The sequence below is a fragment of the Sparus aurata genome, unplaced genomic scaffold, assembly GCF_900880675.1.
Source record: "Sparus aurata unplaced genomic scaffold, fSpaAur1.1, whole genome shotgun sequence".
NCBI classification, from domain to species: domain Eukaryota; kingdom Metazoa; phylum Chordata; class Actinopteri; order Spariformes; family Sparidae; genus Sparus; species Sparus aurata.
This window is the reverse complement of record NW_022045130.1, coordinates 106,828-125,465: the sequence shown is the minus strand read 5'-3', so window position 1 is coordinate 125,465 and position 18,638 is coordinate 106,828. Positions and strand designations below refer to the sequence as shown.

General features: G+C 40.1%; 1 protein-coding gene and 1 long non-coding RNA gene across 2 annotated transcripts; one reads left to right on the top strand and one right to left on the bottom strand.

Moving 5' to 3' along the window:
- Positions 1–1,442: 1,442 nt before the first annotated feature.
- On the top strand, positions 1,443–17,892 carry LOC115577895 (NLR family CARD domain-containing protein 3-like; the record flags this gene model as incomplete). Its single annotated transcript, XM_030410769.1, has 9 exons — positions 1,443–1,534; positions 2,624–2,702; positions 2,842–3,070; positions 3,239–5,033; positions 5,130–5,303; positions 6,014–6,187; positions 15,876–15,922; positions 16,049–16,563; positions 17,878–17,892. Coding segments are annotated over 9 exons (3,120 nt in total), but the record flags the coding sequence as incomplete, so codon positions are not given.
- LOC115577891 (uncharacterized) lies at positions 13,077–14,795 on the bottom strand. Its single transcript, XR_003983298.1, has 3 exons — positions 14,400–14,795; positions 14,078–14,284; positions 13,077–13,514 (listed from the first exon to the last, which is right to left on the bottom strand). It is a non-coding gene; the product is annotated as an uncharacterized LOC115577891 (long non-coding RNA).
- Positions 17,893–18,638: the final 746 nt, after the last annotated feature.

Here is an 18,638-nt window from a genome sequence, read left to right as displayed (position 1 = left end):
TAATATATTTTCACTTAAACAAGAAATATTTTTTAGGCTCGATGTCGAGACATTTTTCTCCCTGAACTCAAAATGAATGCAGTTAATTTATCACATGCAGGTAAAATCATGTTAGATGTAATAACAGAAGCACACTAGCAAAGTATTGGTTGTCTATTAACAATAATAATAATAATAATAATAATAATAATAATAATAATAATAATACATCAGTGTCTTTATTTTTCTTGATGTTTTTCTGACATTAGATACATTCAAGTGAAATATTTATGAACAAACTCAGACAACAGTAAATATGTTAATAAATAGAAACTATTAGAGTTTTAAATGATTATTATCAACAGAGGTGGATTGAAACTTAGTACATTTACTCAAATACTGTATTTAGGCTCTAATATTTCTTTTTATGCAACTTTATATTTCTACTCCACGACATTTTAAAGGCAAATATTTGTCTGACAGACTTCAATTCATAGTTACTTTTCAGTTTCTCCCTCCTGTCCTGCCAAGTGAAGACTCTGTGCCGTTTGGTCTTTAAGATGTCAAAAGTTGTGGAGAACACTTGACAGTTTCTTAGAGCCAAACGTTGTTTAGAATAATAATTTCATTGGTGTGTGTGTTGCTGTGTAATCTTTGCTTCACACCTCTTGAATTTAGTCCATTAAACCACTGATAACCACTGACCAATCAGGAGCTGCGCTGTGTAATTCTGCAGCTCATCTTAGTTTTTAACATTTTCATTTTATTTGTTGAATGTTTCAAACATTTTGTCCTTTCTCTCTTTTTCAAAGGTCACTTTATACTTCTTGTTGAGAAATAATTGATTTATGTTTAAATGTTCATGGTTGAAATGAATAATAGTCAATTAATGTTCAGTTGATGTGCAGATGAATGATTTGTGTTTCCTCTCCAGATGAAAGTGTGTGTGAGTTGAGCAGCATGAATCAGTGTGAGGACAGAGAGGAGGGAGGCCCTCCCTCTAAAACCACTGGACCTGGACATGGACCTGGACCTGGACCTGAGCCCAGCTGTGTGTCCTTCAAGAGTGATGAGTCAAAAGGTCGTCTCACTGATTTTAAAGGACAACCAGCTCCTGCTGTAAAGAGGTGAGCTGTTAACAACATTAATATGTGACTGATTCATGTTTTAACTGTGGAGAAAGATGTTTTTTGAAACCTGATGTTTATTTTCAGCTTCGTTCTTCTTCACTTAAATGTATCTTCTCACTTTAGAAAGCTGCCCAATAGAACCAGTCTTCAACTCTTCATTTCACTTTATTGAATTAGTTTGGTCCTATATTCTCTGAAGGTTTATTCCTGATGTTTTCCACTATTTTATGGACAGAAGCTTCTGTGTCTGAAGACTAAAAAGTGAATTAACATCTCTGGTGGTCTTCTTCTCTGTCCAACAGGAGACCAGCCTCTACTGGACCTGAACCTGGACCTGGACCTGAGCCCAGCTGTGTTTCCTTCAAGAGTGACGGGTCAAAGGATGCAGACATTGATTTCAAACAAGAGCATCCCTCAGACAGACAGTAAGTTGTTGTCATGTTGCTCTCTGTTAATGTTTGTCCTCATTAAATCCAGTGTGACCAGTTGTCCTGATGGTCTTCATGTTCTCAGAGTGATGATGGAGGTCAGAGCAGGATTAGTATTAAAGGACAGGTTCACATTTCTTCATGTCCGTCCCTAAACAACTCTGACAGGACAGTGTTCCTCCTGTGGACAAACAGCAGTGACTCACCTCCTGCTGAAATCTGAGCCTGCTGCTGAGGAGAGGAAGGGCTGTGTGTTATATCTGATGTTACAAGGGCCCGACCCAACTGGACTTCATGGGGCTGGTACCAAAACCCATATGAAGGAATAAAAAACTGTGATAACTGATACAACAGCCAATTAGATATAAAATATATAAAAACAAATAACCTATTTTCTGATCTCTTAAAGATAGTTCGGACACTTGAGGAAAAGTTATGAAGGCATAACATTTTACTGTTTTACAATATTTATTAGATATCCAAAATAATAAAGTGTTACAAATGTCTAAAGTTACGTGGAGCATTTTTAAACTCAGACATAAGTACTACAAGTCATGTCTACATGAATATAGCTTATTTTTTAAAAACTATGAATTCATTATTATCTTTATAATAAGGTCATTGTGTCGTTAATCTCCATAAAGCAACACACAAAATAGTCAAAATCAAGTTTGTACGACAGTCGGATTCAAATTTATTGCAGAAACAATTTAAACGAAAACAAAAAGACATAATGAATCATATTTTCATTCTCCAATGTTGGATTCTAGATTGAATACAAGTTTATTGAGACTCTTCACCAATTTGCACTGGACAGCTAGCTTGTGTTAGCTGTGTGTTGCTGTCCACAGTATTAAACAGGTCAAAAGCTGGAGGGACTAAACCAGACAAGCTGCTGAACCAACCCAGTAAACTGACTGACTGTTGATTCACAGTGGGATCAGCAGTACGACCAACACCTTGATGTCAGAGGAAACCATCTGATTCAATGATGTCGTCAACACTTTAACTCAAAGGACCTTCAGCTTGTGTTTGTCTCTGAGTGGACAGACACAATGTGACTGATTCTTCATGATTCCTCCACAGAGTCGACCAGGAGAGCTCAGAGGTTCCCAGAGGTCCGTCTGTCCAGCAGCATCAGACACACCTGGACTCCATATTTATGGTCTGTACATGAACAACAACTGCTTTTACATCCAGTCTGTTCACAATAATCTCCATGCTGCACTTTACAGACCAGTGGTGAATCTGTCCAACATGGATCTGATGTTAAATGTTGTCATTCACATAATATTCTGTTTCAGCTGCTGGAGGAGAACATTGTGACTTTTGTGAAGAACGAGCTGAAGAATGTCCAGAAGGTTCTGAGTTCGGATTACCCAGAATGCTCAGAGAGTCAGAGGGAGGATGAGGAGGTGTTGGACGGTGAGGATGAAGAACAGAGGAGGAGCAGCAGAGAGGCATTTCTGAAGATCACACTTCACTTCCTGAGGAGAATGAAGCAGGAGGAGCTGGCTGACTGTCTGCAGAGCAGTAAGAGGATTTCTCTAAAGATTTAACATGTTGGATCAATGAGACAGTTTGTCTCAACAGATGGAGGAAAAACATGGAAAACATGTTTATATGTGCTACTTAAGGGGAAGAAAATTGTTGTATTTTCTTCATAGATAACTTACTGAACTTTCTGTTGTGTTTATTTAGGAAGTTATTCTGGAATTTGTCAACTTAAACTCAAATCTAACCTTCAGAAGAAGTTCCAGTGTGTGTTTGAGGGGATCGCTAAAGCAGGAAACCCAACCCTTCTGAATCAGATCTACACAGAGCTCTACATCACAGAGGGAGGGACTGCAGAGGTCAATGATGAACATGAGGTCAGACAGATTGAAACAGCATCCAGGAAACCACACAGACCAGAAACAACAATCAGACAAGAAGACATCTTTAAAGCCTCACCTGGAAGAGACGAACCAATCAGAACAGTGATGACAAAGGGAGTGGCTGGCATCGGGAAAACAGTCTTAACACAGAAGTTCACTCTGGACTGGGCTGAAGACAAAGACAACAAGGACATACAGTTCACATTTCCATTCACTTTCAGAGAGTTGAATGTGCTGAAAGAGAAAAAGTTCAGCTTGGTGGAACTTGTTCATCACTTCTTCACTGAAACCAAAGAAATCTGCAGCTTTGAAGAGTTCCAGGTTGTGTTCATCTTTGACGGTCTGGATGAGTGTCGACTTCCTCTGGACTTCCACAACACTGAGATCCTGACTGATGTTAGAGAGTCCACCTCAGTGGATGTGCTGCTGACAAACCTCATCAGGGGGAAACTGCTTCCCTCTGCTCGCCTCTGGATAACCACACGACCTGCAGCAGCCAATCAGATCCCTCCTGGGTGTGTTGACATGGTGACAGAGGTCAGAGGGTTCACTGACCCACAGAAGGAGGAGTACTTCAGGAAGAGATTCAGAGATGAGGAGCAGGCCAGCAGAATCATCTCCCACATCAAGACATCACGAAGCCTCCACATCATGTGCCACATCCCAGTCTTCTGCTGGATCACTGCTACAGTTCTGGAGGATGTGTTGAAGACCAGAGAGGGAGGAGACCTGCCCAAGACCCTGACTGAGATGTACATCCACTTCCTGGTGGTTCAGGCCAAAGTGAAGAAAGTCAAGTATGATGGAGGAGCTGAGACAGATCCACACTGGACTCCAGAGAGCAGGAAGATGATTGAGTCTCTTGGAAAACTGGCTTTTGATCAGCTGCAGAAAGGAAACCTGATCTTCTATGAATCAGACCTGATAGAGTGTGGCATCAATATCACAGCAGCCTCAGTGTACTCAGGAGTGTTCACACAGATCTTTAAAGAGGAGAGAGGACTGTACCAGGACAAGGTGTTCTGCTTCATCCATCTGAGTGTTCAGGAGTTTCTGGCTGCTCTTCATGTCCATCTGACGTTCATCAACTCTGGAGTCAATCTGCTGTCAGAACAAGAGCAGTCGACATCCTGGTGGTCTGACGTCTTTGGAGGAAAATCAACACGTTTCTACCAGAGTGCTGTGGACAAGGCCTTACAGAGTCCAAATGGACATCTGGACTTGTTCCTCCGCTTCCTCCTCGGTCTTTCACTGAAGACCAATCAGAAACTCCTCCGATGTCTGCAGACACAGACAGGTAGAAGCTCAAAAACCAATCAGGAAACAGTCGAGTACATGAAGAAGAAGATCAGTGAGAATCTGTCTCCAGAGAGAAGCATCAATCTGTTCCACTGTCTGAATGAACTGAACGATCGTTCTCTAGTGGAGGAGATCCAACAGTCCCTGAGTTCAGGACGTCTCTCCACAGATGAACTGTCTCCTGCTCAGTGGTCAGCTCTGGTCTTCATCTTACTGTCATCAGAAAAAGATCTGGATGTGTTTGACCTGAAGAAATACTCTGCTTCAGAGGAGGCTCTTCTGAGGCTGCTGCCAGTGGTCAAAGCCTCCAACAAAGCTCTGTAAGTGTCGAGAAGTTTTTTCATAATGCAGTAAATGTGCTGTTATTGACCCAAATACAAATAATTTTCTTATTCTGCTCATTATTCTTTATCCAGACTGAGTGACTGTAACCTCTCAGAGAGAAGCTGTGAAGCTCTGTCCTCAGTTCTCAGCTCCCAGTCCTCTAGTCTGAAAGAACTGGACCTGAGTAACAACAACCTGCAGGATTCAGGAGTGAAGCTACTTTCTGCTGAACTGAAGAGTCCACACTGTGTCCTTGAAACTCTCAGGTCAGGATTCATTATTTTATTCTATTTTGAATGTGCTGTTATTGACCCAAATAAAACTTAATTTTCTTCATCATTCTTTGTCAAGACTGAGTGTCTGTAACCTCTCAGAGAGAAACCATGCTACTTATTATTGTTTAATGTCTGTTGAATCCAGATTTAGTATTAATGATTTTTCATATCTCTGACATATTCGCGTAAAACAGAAAGAAAGTCTACATGTGCTACAATGATATCATGAATACTGCATCGCCTAATGTCTTCTTCACTGTTCACGCTCCAGACTGAGTAGCTGCAACCTCTCAGAGAGAAGCTGTGAAGCTCTGTCCTCAGTTCTCAGCTCCCAGTCCTCTAGTCTGAGAGAGCTGGACCTGAATAACAACAACCTGCAGGATTCAAGAGTGAAGCATCTGTCTGTTGGATTGGAGAGTCCACAGTGTAAACTTAAAACTCTAAGGTCAGGTAGTTCATAGTGTGTCTCAAACTACTTTTGTTATTTCTTTAACATTTGAATTCACTCTCTCTCTGCCTCGTGTTAGAACTATGTTTTGAAACCATACTACTCATTTTTGTAAAATGTCTGTTTATTCCAGATTTCCGTTTGTTGATTACTCATTTCTCTGACATATTAGAGTAAAACAGAAAGCAAGTTCACATGTTCTACAATGATATTATCAATACTGTAAATGTCTTTTTTACTGTTCACGCTACAGACTTGGTGGCTGTAACCTCTCAGAGAGAAGCTGTGAAGCTCTGTCCTCAGTTCTCAGCTCCCAGTCCTCTAGTCTGAGAGAACTGGACCTGAGTAACAACAACCTACAGGATTCAGGAGTGAAGCTACTTTCTGCTGAACTGAAGAGTCCACACTGTGTCCTTGAAACTCTCAGGTCAGGATTCATTATTTTATGTCATTAGTTCATGTAACTTTACAATTGGAGCAGGTCTTGATCATACTCCTAATATAATTCAAATCAATTTAAGAGACCCAACATTTTCCTCATGAGCAAGCAGTTGTTACAGTGGCATGAAAAAACTGACTTTTAACAGGCAGAAATCTCAAGCACAACCGGACTAAGTAGTGAGACGCCATCTGTCTCAACTGGTTGTGTTGAGAGAGAGAGAGATCATTCACACTGCCTCTTCACCTCACTGTAGGTGTGAAAGTTACAAAGGTGGAATGGGGGAACAGTTTCATTCCACCTCTGATCCTCCTACAGAGGTAGTTACAGAGCCACAACAGAGGTGAGACGACATCTGTGTGGACAGGAGTGTGATGTTCTGATAGTGTTCTTGTCTGACAACTTACTATAATATATATATTAAAATATATGCTTTCCTCAGGATGAACTGTAATTTATTTTCTTGCCATCGTCAGTTCATCAGTTTAATCTGTACAATATGTTGGTTCATGGCCAAATATTTGCAAAACAAATGGCATTTCTATCGACTTCAGTTATATTCAATGTTTAGTGCTGATTATTGAAAACTAAGATAATGAATATAATAAATGATAAACCCTTAAACGCAGATGTGCACTTAATTATCAGGACTGTCAGCTGATGTGTGATGTGTGTTGTTTTGTGTGTCTGCAGGCTGTCAGGCTGTCTGATCTCAGAGGAAGGCTGTACTTCTCTGACCTCAGCTCTGGACTCCAACCCCTCCCATCTGAGAGAGCTGGACCTGAGCTACAATCATCCAGGAGACTCAGGAGTGAAGCAGCTTTCTGCTCGACTGGAGGATCCAGGCTGGAGACTGGACACTCTCAGGTATGTAGAGTCCTGCTGCAGCCACAGACAGTCAGTAGCCCCATTCACACTGCACACTGCCAATTCTCCGCCTCTGTGTGAATTTCTCGGAGGCAGCAAGGGGTGAAATTTGGCTCCGGCGCTGATCCACCTCTGGAGGTAGTATCAGGGGCGCTTTATTGACGAACTGAACCAGTGTGAATGAATAAGCCAGCTGTGCATATCGAGGGCATGCCGGTCTGACTCTAAATCACTACACATTATAACAGCATCCATATGATTATAAACCATTCGTGGGTTTACATTGACAGAATGAAAACGGGGAAACACCTTAAAAACACACAGACGTCATCATTATGATGTGTAGGTCACGCCTCTATAGGAGCCGCAGCGTCGGCTTTCTGTGTGAATTACACGTCAGTTTGTAATCAAGGCGGAGCTGCTTCACTCTGTGTGAGCGACCAACAGCAGAGCATTGATAAACCGCTGCTGCGTTTGGGTAGTTATCATTATAACAGCCTGCAGGGGCAGGAAAGTTTCAGTGTTTTGCACTTCCAGCTAAATCAAATGACAGAAGAAGACATTCAGTGATCAATCATCTGCACCATTGATTAACATGATATGTGACCTGTGCAGAGCTGCAGCTCTCTACAGTAGCTGGTGGACCTCTGGTTTAATGCTGTTGTAATTTACTTCAGCCTGGCTCGTAGCTGCTGACTCAGTTTCACTCTCAGCTGTTCTGGAGTCTGTTAAAGTGCAGCTGGTGGAAATCCAATGTTTCCTGATTTTGCTGCTTCAAAATAAAAGCTTTCAAATAACTACATAATGCAGGACCTTCATTTTGAAAGATTTATAGGAAGTGTTGAATGCAGGAAGATCACGTGACAACGTTGCATGAATGGACTTTTAATTTATCTTCTGTGGCAGCAAACAACACATGGTTTCAGTCACTAACTGAGTCTATCCACACACTTTATGTCCAACTACAGTAATAACAGCAACACTTTACTGTGACTGCAGCAACGTGCTCGTAGCTCTGTCACATACCAGAGAGACTCACTCCCTACCAACACAACACAGAGTAGTGTTTGTTGTCACAAGTTATAGAGCTGCAACTAACAACTATTTTCATAACCCATTAATCACATAAAATCACAAAAGCAGATCTTTCTTTTTATACATGTCCAGCATTTTATTAAAAGAATAAAACATTGCTCTTACATCTTCTTCTTTAGTCTTGTTCAGTTCACTTTCAAACAACTTACAAATTGTAAAAGCAACATAAATGTATTAGAGGTGATGAAATGTCTCCATTATAAGATGCATCACGATGCAGAGACGGAGCATCATCAAGAGTCTGCAGCTCATGTTGATTGTTGATTGTTCGGCCCCAGTGTTGTATCTTAAAGCTGCCATGTGAAAACTAGATTATTGCAGACAAACGTGAAAGACGCTGCTGTAGGATACTATGGTGTGCGGTCCTGACATGGGCAGCACCATAAATATATGATGTAGGAGACACTGCTCACACACTACTTTGATATATATATGATTATTAATCACTAGCAATTAATATTACACTCGTTAAAGGGGGCACCACCTCCGTGTTTAGTTATTGGAATAATCCGGAGGACATTATTCCAAACACCTAACTGTACCAGTTGGCTTGGACAGTTAGAGTCCATTCAAAATCAATTTATTCAATATCAATCAATATTCAGTCTCAATATTCTGAAGTAGTGAATTCTTTGCACGTATCCATCGGTTCTCCATATTAAAATTAAGTTCCAGACAAAGACAAACGATTATATGTTTATTGACTAAATAATTTGGGTAAAATAAAAGACATGACAATTTTAGACGAACAACAGATAACAGAAAATGTAAAGACTGCAATTAGGAAAGTAATAAAGTCGTGTGACCGTCGGTAGATGGTAAAGTTAAAGGGTCGGGTTTTTATATATTAAATATTACGGGAGTAATCTTTTAATACTAACGAGACCCTAATCTTAATTCTTTTAAGTTCATAAGATAGAAGTTAGAACTTTGACAGAAGTCAGAACTTTAGACAGAAGTCAGAACTTTAGACAGAAGTCAGAACTTTAGACACCACTCATTCTCACGTGTGTGGATCCAGCTGTATGAAGACGTTCAGCCTGTTTTGTCTGGGCGTCAGGAGGCACTGAAGCTTGGTCTCTTTGAGAGTTCTGGGTTGGACCACGGCACGGCGCGTCGGTCCAGTAGCCAGAGGGAAGGCCGGTACTCTGTTGAGGGACTCTTGGTCCGAAGGCCCAGCGGGTTTCCGCCTTGGGAGCGCTGGGGGCAGAGTTGATCTCGGCTGGGAGCACACAAAGGCTCTATTTACGGAGACTCCTTGCACGGCTTCTGAGGCAGACGATGGACTGCAGCGTTCTTCATCAGATGATTACAGTCTTGAAAAAGACTTTTGTTGGTGGTTTCAAATAGTGGTAGTCAAGTTCTGATTCTGAAACTAATTCAACTTCTTCTGGATCAGGCGGTGATACTTTAACAGTATAAAATCAAAAAGAAAAGAATTTGTCCTATTAAAACTTGAATAAAAGTGAATACTTAAAGTAGGGATTCAATTCGCTTGTCTTAGCTTGTTGCAAAAATAAAAGTAAAGATTACTTTAAAAATAAAAATAAAATAAAAATGAAAAACAAAGAAGAGAAGAAAGAAGAAGAGGGAGAAGAAGCAGAGGGAGAAGAGGACAGGGGGAGAGCGTGTCCGGAGAAGAAGAGAGGAAAAAGTAGTGAGGAATGAGAGAGTGAGAGCAGGGGAGAGTGTCTGTTTTTATGGCCTGCAGCAGGAGCTGGCTGACAGTGTCACACCTCCTGTGATCTGAGTTGAGGCTCCCAAAAGTTAATCTAACTATACTATTTGTATTTAACATTTCGAAATCGTGTTTTAACCTTCCCAAAACTTCACCATCTTAAAAGTCGAATGTTTGCCTTCGTGAAAAGATGCAACATGATAATGATCATTTGTCATTCAAAAGAATTATAACCTGATTAAGACATGAAGCACTTAAGTATACAACATATGACAATAAAGTATACAATACACAGTAGAACCAAGGACTTATACATATTCCTTGTAGTTCTATCTTTAACAAAACATATCAGACATTTAACTGGTAAATAATACAAGTATTACACAAGGAATGGTGATCTTCAAATCTCTCCTCCATCGACAAAGGGGAGGGGGTTTCTGTTGACCTCAAACTTATTGAGTAATAAACTTCATTTGGGCTTCACAATAACATAAGAAAGATCTTGTTGAATGACCTTCTTAACTCTATTTCGGGATCCGTTAAATTTAAGAAATTGAGATGTAGTTTATTTGTTATTTAAGACTTATTTGAATTAGGGTGAGAACAGAAGACTGCAAAAGGGCGAATGGTATGTCAGACCCAGGAACAACAACGATCGTAAATAACAGTTGGACATGTGAGGAGAAGAACACACAGATAAGGTTCCCCATTAAGCCTTCCCCCACTGGAGAATGTTCCAGAGGAAGAGAAACGTAGATTTGAAAAACATCTTAAATCACCACATCTATGTTAGAAACCAGTCCTTCTTCCTTTTGGTGTGACCAAAGAAAACTCTATCAGGCTTGACCTTGTTTGACCTGAGGAACAGGGGTTCATCTTCTTTGGAGGAAGAGGAACAGACCAGATGTGCTTTAGTCGTTGTAAATTACAAAGAAGATCTCTGGTGATCTGTTTATTGCAAGAAAAACAACATCTTCCCACTCTGTGGAGAGGAGAGGAATTTGCCAGGCCAGGATATGGGGGCTTTCAGTCCCAAATGCTGGAAAAAGGAGTTGATTTGGGTTAAAGGTAATCATGGCCAAAATGAGACCACTTTACGATGCAGAGACAACGGCTTGTGTTCCTACACTGCAGATGGATACAGGTTTGATTGAAGAGATGCAGCTTTTATTTTGTAGACTGCTGTAGTCTGATTATTGGAAGGACTTTCAAAATAAAAGATCATTAAGGTTTAGAGCCCGACAGATAAAGGATTTTTAAGGCCGATACCGATACAAATATTTGGTGATTTAAAAATCCGATATTCCAATATATCGGCCAACATATATATATTTATATTTTTAAAAAATCCAGAAACATGTCACAAAACATAAACACATTTCTGTAACATTAGTTATTTGTAGTTACTTATGAGTCCTCACTGAAATAATATGATAATGCAGTTTAAAAATAAACTTGTTTGTTTTATTGTCACAACAGAACAGAGGACCATCAAAATATATTATAGGGTTTGTGACGTTGAGCAGGGTGCACACACTGTTTTAGCTTGTGAGCTACTTTCAAAATGACCAGGTCGAAATGATCTACCTACATAAAAAATACTAAACATCTCTTTATTTATACATACACTGAGTATACTTTATATAACACAATGCATAACTGATATTGAGAGAGTAATGTAACCCTTGGTGCTGCACATAAACATTGACAGCAGTAATGCACATAGGTGACAAACAGCCATCAATACTGCACAGTTTACACACCAGGAGCTGCTGCTGGTTTTCTCCTGAAAGTCTTTGAATGTCTGAAAAATGTCCTCTCCCCACGTGTGTTCTTTCATGAGCAGTAATGTTAACAGCTCCTCTTTTACAGTCATATCTGTAAACATCATCCGAATAAAAATGCACATCTGGGCTGTATCGCTGGTGTCTGTAGACTCTATGCTATGCTAACAGCTGATCGACAAGGCTAATGGCTAATCAGCGGAGAGTCAGTGTCGTACTTTTTAATGGTTCGAAAGTGCCTCTCAACATTCTCCTCCTTCGGAATAGCGATGGTCGTTTGACAAATGCGCATTTTTTTATATCCCTTCTTTTGTTGACATCAGTTCAAGCCGCTAACCAGGACACTTAGCTCGCTTGTGTTTTGCAGTAGCTAGCTCATTTGCATATACATAGTGACCCATGACCCGTGATGCGTGACCCTACAAGAAGAGATCTCAGATTGGCCGTCCTGTACGTCAATCAGGTGGCAAAGACTCGACCTGTTGTAGAGAGCGCCCTCTGGTGGATGTTAACACTCATTACATGGTTGGAGGGTGTTTCATCCGTTTATATTTTATTTTTCAAATATTAATTTATCTGCCATTATAAATGCCGAAACCGATAGTTTGGAAAATGCCCAATATCGGCCGATAATATCTGCCTGCTGATAAATTGGTCGGGCTCTATTGAGGATGAGGAACAAGGAGATGCATCGAGAATCATCGACAGCTGAATCGTAATGGAATCTTGAGGCCACTGAAGATTCACGCCTCCAAACTGTTTGTTACATGAAGTTAGATATAGTGTTTTTTCTAAAGTGCACATAGCACTCCTTCATCCTCCACCATTGATAGTGGCCTCATGTGTGTTAGCATCATACTGAGGATACCATCAGTCAGAACAGCTGCTGGCTGTGGTGTCACGGGGCGTCCTTCCTCACAACGTAGTCATCATGTCCCTTACGCAACAAAAATATATTTCTCAATATATTATCTGACAGGATATTTCATGTGTATTCACATATTGTGAAATTTAGATATTAATATACCATAGCATATTATATAATAATATATTATATATATATGTAATTCATATATTGCAATTTATGGGAAAGTACTGCAATTATTGCCGTTTCCACATATTGAATAAATACATAGTTATACTATATAATATATTGTTATATATATTGAAATAGGTCCCAAATTAGATATGAGATTATATATTGGAAGAGACATCGTAAATATATGTAAATATATATGTACAATTATATGAGATAATATACCTCAATGTACAAGATAATATAATCAGATCTATATGGGAACATGTCTTAAATGTGTTGAAAAATATATTGATTTACATTAAATATATACATAATTATATTATATACTTTATACATGGTAAATATGAAATAATCTCATGTACAATGTCTATCATATATTTTAAAATGAAAATAATATATTGAATAATACATCAATATAGTTTACATTAACTGAATGAAGTTTATTTCAAAAGCAGCAGCTGAAAGGACATTTACTCGAGAACACACAGAATATCATATCATAGTTCCAGGCAATAAAATCATTTTTTTTAAACATATTATATTTTAATGAGATCCAATCGATGGCAACACAACAATAAATTAACAAAAACACTTCCAATAACATTTGCAATAGGACAACTGTCCATTATAATAAAATAGTCATCAGTGGAAAAACAGGACAACAGTCCTTTAGTGCAGTGTCATGGACACATGCTAACATCAAGACCCGCTCTGATTGGCCAGCCTTGGCCAGTCCTTCACAGTTGTCCTTGGACTTTTTCTTCTCTTAGTGTCTTAACTCACAGATCCTTTTGTTTATGGCCGTCCGTATGTCTGGAATCTTCTTCCCTGGGTGTTGTTGAACAACTGCATCTGAAAAAGATAATAAAATAAGAGAGACATCCACAATGTTAGCCTCTGATTGTTGCAAAAGTAAAGATGAGGTGGATACCAATACTGGTAATATTTTTCTTGTATGCCGAGTCCTCGCTCCTCAGTCGGTTACCTGTAAATAGTTCAGTCTGAAATCAGAACTGGCTTCTCAAGGAACCAAAGTTCTCCAAGGGGCTTTTAGAGCGAGGAGGTTATACTTCTGTATCCACTTTAAGTTTTCCAGGAAGCATTGTGGTCAGTGAGAGCAGCTGTACTTTACTATAGCCAAGCGTCTGCCTATGGGAGGTGAATTGGTGCTGGGATGTTAAAGGTACTACAGGGGATCCATTTTAATGCTGATAAGATATTTGATGGATTCTAACTAGATAGAGAAATTGCTTTATATCTAAAAGAATATCAAAGCTGTTAAAGCTTTTTATTCATCCATCTGTTTTGCTATTAGTTGTGTACATTTCAGTCCTAAGGTGTTTGTTACCCTTTACCATTTACAATAACTTAAGCAAAATATATTAATCCATTAAACATTTTTTTTACTGTCTTACTGAGTAAAGCTTTAAGCTTCTTGGGGTCCAGAGGCTGCGTCTCTCTGCAGATGGACCGACCTTGTTGACCCTCCCGTCAGGTTGGACTTCAGTAGGACATCAGTGCTGAACAGGCCCAGCAGAAGGGTGCGGGCCTTTCCTTTCACTGTGGGTTGTGATTTTGCAGTCTCCCAACAATGAGCAGACACTCCGGTGGAGTCTCATTCCCTAGTTGTACCCAATTAATTGTAGGAAGGAAAGAAACACAGGAATAAAAACAAAGAAAATCACCAATGACAGAATGTTTTATGTTATTAATCGATCATTTCAAAAATGTACTGACTGATGTTGGTTTGGGAGATGTGGGTTAAGGAGGTGGTGATTGTAGAGCAACACTGGCCTCATATTCACTTTCACCTTCATAGCCTGAGCTCTCTGTGACCTTATCTGAAATGAGGGTCTTCACAGCTGCAAAGAGTGATGGAATTTCTGAAAAATATGTCCCACTGAATTTACCACAACAGGACTCCAAACAAGTTGTAAACACATAACATGTAAACAAAAATAAGCAAAATACACCTGCGCTCATTTTTGGTGTCTCAAAGAGTAACAAAATGTGTGAGTGGTTCTGAAGTAGCTAGCTAGCTAACGGCCGTTAGTCACTTGACTCCTGCCTCGTTAGCTAACGCTAACGTTAGCTAGCTAGCTAGAAGTTCGAATGAAGGACTCATGTGACTGATGTTCGCTAGCCAGCTAACATTAGCGACCGTTAGCGCGCTAGCTAACGGTCGCTATCGATAGCTAGCGCGCTAACGGCCACTAACGTAGCTAACGTTAGCGAACGTTAGCTAACAGCCGTTAGTCACGCTAGTCCTGCTTCATTTGAACTTTTAGCTAGCAAGCTAACGTTAGCTAACATGTCTGGAGACATGTGAACCACAGACAGACAGAAAGAAAGACAGATTCCTGGCTTCATAGTCAGATGTTCCTCTGGTCACATCTGGACACATCATGTTCACCACAGCAGATTTCAGACTGAGAGACATTTTCTGTCATTGTTTCTGCTTTTAATGGCATCAAACATGACATGAAGTTCTCCTCACAGTAACTATTACTGCTGTAATATACATCAGATATCAATCCAGCACCAAACTATAGTAACATGAACATGTCAACACATGAAACCATGAAACTGTTTCTATCACAAACAGGTTCAGTGACACTTGTGAGGTTCTGGAGGGAAACAGTCTGGGAGTCTCTGTCACTTGGTTTTGTGGCAGAGGTCGAGAACCAACGTCCAATGTTTTCTGATTGATTTATTACGTATAAATTGTATTTGTGTCTTTGCACAGTAAAACAAAGCAGCAGAAACACAGCAAGAACAAAAAGCAGACTGTGCAGCTGAGATTCAGAAAAGCCCTCCAAGCTTCAAACAGGAATCGGACCTCAAAAGTTCTGACGTCCAAATCCAAAAGTCCTATAATATAGAAACATAAGCACAAGTTGACATTGGATCAAACAGCAAGCGTAAGGTCGCCCACAGGAAACAGCAACAACATCCAATAAAATAGAGATGAAGTGATAAATCCAACAGGAGGTTTGTGTGTGTTCTCAGATGTTGTCGTCCTCTTTCACACACACCAACATCCTGTGGCTCACTCTCAGTGTGTGAGGAGAGTGGCAGAGGTGAAGAGGTTCAGGGAGAACAGGGAGAAGCAGCCTGATGGACAGATTGTGTTTCTGTGTATGAGAGTCATGTCATGTCCATGTTTGCATGCTGAAAGAGGATGTGCTGCTCTGACCCCCCTCCTCCTTTCAGGGTGGAGCCTGCTGGAGTCCGATGGTTGACACCAGGTCTGAGGAAGTGTGAGTGTCTTTTTACTGTCATTCATCAAAACACTGTGACATCACTCATTCACATCTGTGATGTCATCATCACACTGATGACACATTAATAACTGCAGCTGTGTTGTGTCTTTTTCTCTCCATCAGATTCCTGTAAGCTCACAGTCAACACAAACACAGTCAGCAGAAACATCAAACTGTCTGACAACAACAGGAAGATGACACGTGTGGAGGAGGATCAGTCATATCCTGATCATCCAGAGAGGTTTGAGTCCAGGTGTCCTCAGCTGCTGTGTAGAACTGGTCTGACTGGTCGCTGTTACTGGGAGGTCGAGTGGAGAGGAGGAGTTTATATATCAGTGAGTTACAGAAGAATCAGAAGGAAAGGAGACAGTGACTGTGTGTTTGGATTCAATGATCAGTCCTGGAGTCTGTGGTGCCTTGATGGTGGTTGTTATTCTGTCTGGCACAATAACAGAGAAACAGACATCTCCTCCTCCTCCTCTGGTAGAGTAGCAGTGTATGTGGACTGTCCTGCTGGCACTATGTCCTTCTACAGAGTCTCCTCTGACTCACTGATCCACCTCCACACCTTCAACACCACATTCACTGAACCTCTTTATCCTGGATTTGGGCTCTTCAGGCCCAGTTCTGGTTCCTCAGTGCGTCTGTGTGGTGTTTAGTGTGCAGAGTCTCCTCCTGTCACAGAAACATTGTCAGTGCTGAACAGTTGAGTCTGTACAGGATCACAGTCACATCAATCTTTCAGCTTCTTGTCATAAATTCATCAGTCAACTTTGTACAAAATGATTCAAACTGATTGAAAAGATTCTTCATTTACATTTTAAACTTCTTCCATTAAATTGTGTAAATTGTGTTGACTTGTACTTTCTGTCATGTGTTGTTTTGAATTCCGGCTCTTGTTCCAATAAAATCCAGAACTATTAGTGAAATGTCAGAAACAGAAAACATTGACTCGTCTGCAGCTTTAATTGTAAAGAATCATTGTGAACAAAGTTGTGAATGGACAGTAAAATCTGATCAAATGTACTCGACACTCCACCTGAAACACTCTGACTTGTTTCATGTGTTTTTAATGATGAAACTAAAAGTTTGATGGTGTTTGTTAACACATGTAATTATGTCCGTAGTGACGTGATAAACTGCACAACATCTGTTCATTTCTGTGTGATTTTTATATGAGAAGAAAACACATTTGAATGACAATCATTGTGTTTCTCTCAGTGTTTTGTGGCTGTTGAAGTCCGGCTGTATTTTCAGGATGTTTGTTGGATTTTAATCTCGTTCGTGAAACTAAACAGCTGCGAGAAAAGTCTTTCTCTGTCTGAGCCGGTGGCTCCACTTGTTACAGACCAGTTTTAAAGTCCAACAGCAGGCGACTGACCGAAGAGCCGGAGACCAAATAGTCCACAAAGAACCGACAAGCAGCCGACTCGACGGCTCAGTGAGCTGAAGTAGTTCTGTGAAGTTCTGAGGTCGTGGGTTCAAGCCTGGAGTCAGAACCAGTAAGAAAGGAAGGACGAGTATCTGATGACGTCGCTTCCACTGTTAAAGTTCTGAGTCCAAATCCTCGAGGTTTTCACACAATTATTTTGTGGTCAAAAGAAGTGAAATGCTCAAAGAAAGTGATTCATTTCAGACTGATTCATCAGCTCAGGATGGTGAAGTGATGCTGTGAAGTCTGGAGGTTGTGGGTTCAATCCCTGGGTAGTTCAGCTGATTTTAAACCTGATGTCCACAAGAATAAAAAGGGACAAACTTATTCAGGCCCACATCTGTTTGTTAAGAATAAACAGTCGTAGAAATACCCACAATCCTTTGCTGCAGTAAATAACTGCAGTTGAAATAAAACAGCGTGGTGGCAGCATTAATAAAAGACTTCCTGCTGATTTAAAAGATGTCAGTGATTGTGCCGCCTCAGAACACCACTGAACATTTCCCTCATTTGATTCCAGGACGACAAACAGTGAAATGTGTGCAGTGAAATGTAACAGACTGAGATATATACAGACTGAACAGTGTGATATGAGCTCACTGGATACACAACAGCTGTAAAAATGACCAAAAAACAAAACAAAGCAAAACAAAAACACTCTGATAAGAATGTAGAAGAAAATAATTAAATCAAATTACAGAGTACAGTGTAATAAACAATGAACAACCCCCACACACGCCTCCACTCAGCTCATCATGACCAACACACATATTACTGGTTATTGATGCAATACAAAAGGTACAACAGTAACAGACACACATTCAATCAGGTAGTACCTCTAAATTAGTGAAATAGGAAATAAAGGGTTGCAATTTGTAGAAAAATTTGACTTCATCCTCTCAACGTGTATTTAATTTTCTCAAGTTTTAAAAAAACATGGTATCTTTGAGCCACCGGGAGATAGAAGGATATTTATCAGACTTCCAATGCAACAATAAGGAACGTCTTGCTAGTAAGGATGTAAAAGCTATAATGTCCTTTTGTGTAGAGTTAAGTGCAAGTGAGGGGTCAGGAATCCAAATATAGCAATCAGAGGACAAGGTTGGAGATTTACCCCAAGAACAGTGGACATGATAGTAAAATAACCCGCCCAGAAACCTTTCAGACCAGGACAAAGAAAAAACATGTGGCTAAGGTGACAAGGAGAGCCATCTTCCACTTCCAGATACAGTTTAGACAGTCTAGACTTAGAGAAATGCTCCCTGTACAAGACCTTAAATT